Source organism: Medicago sativa, chromosome 7 (genome assembly GCF_051527215.1).
Source record: "Medicago sativa cultivar Bolivia chromosome 7, Bolivia_mono, whole genome shotgun sequence".
Classification (NCBI taxonomy): domain Eukaryota; kingdom Viridiplantae; phylum Streptophyta; class Magnoliopsida; order Fabales; family Fabaceae; genus Medicago; species Medicago sativa.
Window position 1 is genome coordinate 23721576 of NC_140755.1, and position 1768 is coordinate 23723343.

Genomic DNA, 1768 nt, shown 5'->3' on the forward strand with positions numbered 1-1768 from the left:
TTTTTACTTATATTTTGAGACGGAGGGAGTATAATAAAAGTGTAGTGCTGGAATTCATATAGTCAATTTAGAAAATAAAAGATGTTGCTAGATCATAGGAAGGAAATTTTAGACTTTGAGGTCATGCATCATGATGTCCACAAATACCTTGTCTTGAGCATTTACAAGTTACATCCAAAATTTATAATAACCATTTTCATTCGGCTGAAATCGTTTCAATTCTCATTGTCAACTTGATAAATTGGCAACTCTTATGACATCCAAAATTTACTATACAAATTTTACCACTATTTAAGCTTAAAAATACCATGTTTTTTCATCTTAGATATAAAAATGTGTCTGAAACTATTAATTGGTGAAATTAAGAAAATTTGAGGAAAAAAAACATCATTATTATGGATAAAAATATATCTTATTAGAAGATTATATTTATATCATATATATATATATATATATATATATATATATATATATATATATATATATTGATTTTAAGACTTATACTTTTATTACTGATGCATGCAGTATTCTTTGTGTATGAATACCGAACATATAACATTATTTTAACGAAATAAAATGGTCACATATATAATGACTCATTTATACTTCTTTTATTTACTTGCTGCTAGCTAGGCCTCCCTTGCAAGGTGCTAAAGGAGCATCACATAGGCATTTATTATGATCAAACGAACTCTTTGCAAACTTGCTCAATCCAGTAGGGATAGCACCACACAGCTGGTTAAAGCTAACATTAAACTGTGAAAGAGACGGTAGGGTGCCGAGTAACGCCGGAATAACACCAGATAACTTGTTGTTAGACAAATCAACCTCCTTTAGGCGCTTCAACTTGCCCAAAAAGGAAGGGATTGGTCCACTAAGGCTGTTGGAGCCAAGATCGAGATTTGTTAGTCTTTTGAGTTTGCTGAAAGAGTTAGGGATTGGCCCAGTTACATTCGGCATTTCGGCCAATGAGAGGAAGTCGAGATAAGGGAGGTCGCCAAACTCTGCTGGAAGAGTACCCGAAAGACCCCAGCCACGGCTTATGGTGACAACAGTGATTCGGCCAGGTGCAGGTTTGCCGCATCCAACGAAGCTCCAGTCCATACAACAGTCTGTACTGTTGTCCCAGTCGTCAAGACGACCGTTAGGGCCACCAAAATGGTCTCTGATTTTGAGGAGGGTTGCTTTGTCGTCGGCGTTGCAGAAGAAGTCATCATCAGCGTTTGATTTGGAGAAGAAGGTGGAAGAAAGGAAGAAGAGTGTTAAGCTGAGTAGGAGAAACATGTTTGGAGGAGTCTTCATCTTATATTTGGGTTGAGATAGTACTTAAGTATGATTTTCAGACAGGCTATTTATAGAAAATTTAGTGTACACTAAAACAATAATTAATTGAGGATATGAATTTATTTCGGATCAATTCAGCGTACATGGGCCATATTTTTTTAGTGTAAGGATCATATCTTTACCATTTCTTTAAACTTAATGGAAGATGTGTGAAAGATAGATAAAAATAAATAAATATGTAGTTTCCTTCAAAAAAAGAAATAAATAAATAGTTGGGTTCTACTATTAAATGGATTCCACCACTATTGATTATTTATATTTTTTTTAAACTTCATTATATTTTTATCTTTTTAAAAGAAAAAATAGAGATGATACTAAATAAAAAGAATCCTAACTGAAATTTTTAAAGGTTCTTCTATCTAATGTCTTGGGACACTCTTTGAGGAGAAGTAAATTAACAATGGTTCCACCAATTTTACTTTAT

General features: G+C 33.4%; 1 protein-coding gene across 1 annotated transcript; it reads right to left on the reverse strand.

Annotated features, from left to right (window-relative positions):
- Positions 1-485: 485 nt before the first annotated feature.
- LOC146905004 (polygalacturonase inhibitor-like) lies at positions 486-1340 on the reverse strand. Its single transcript, XM_085725213.1, has one exon. It carries the CDS (start codon positions 1300-1302, stop codon positions 616-618), a length of 687 nt encoding a protein of 228 aa, XP_085581339.1. The 5' UTR covers positions 1303-1340; the 3' UTR covers positions 486-615.
- Positions 1341-1768: the final 428 nt, after the last annotated feature.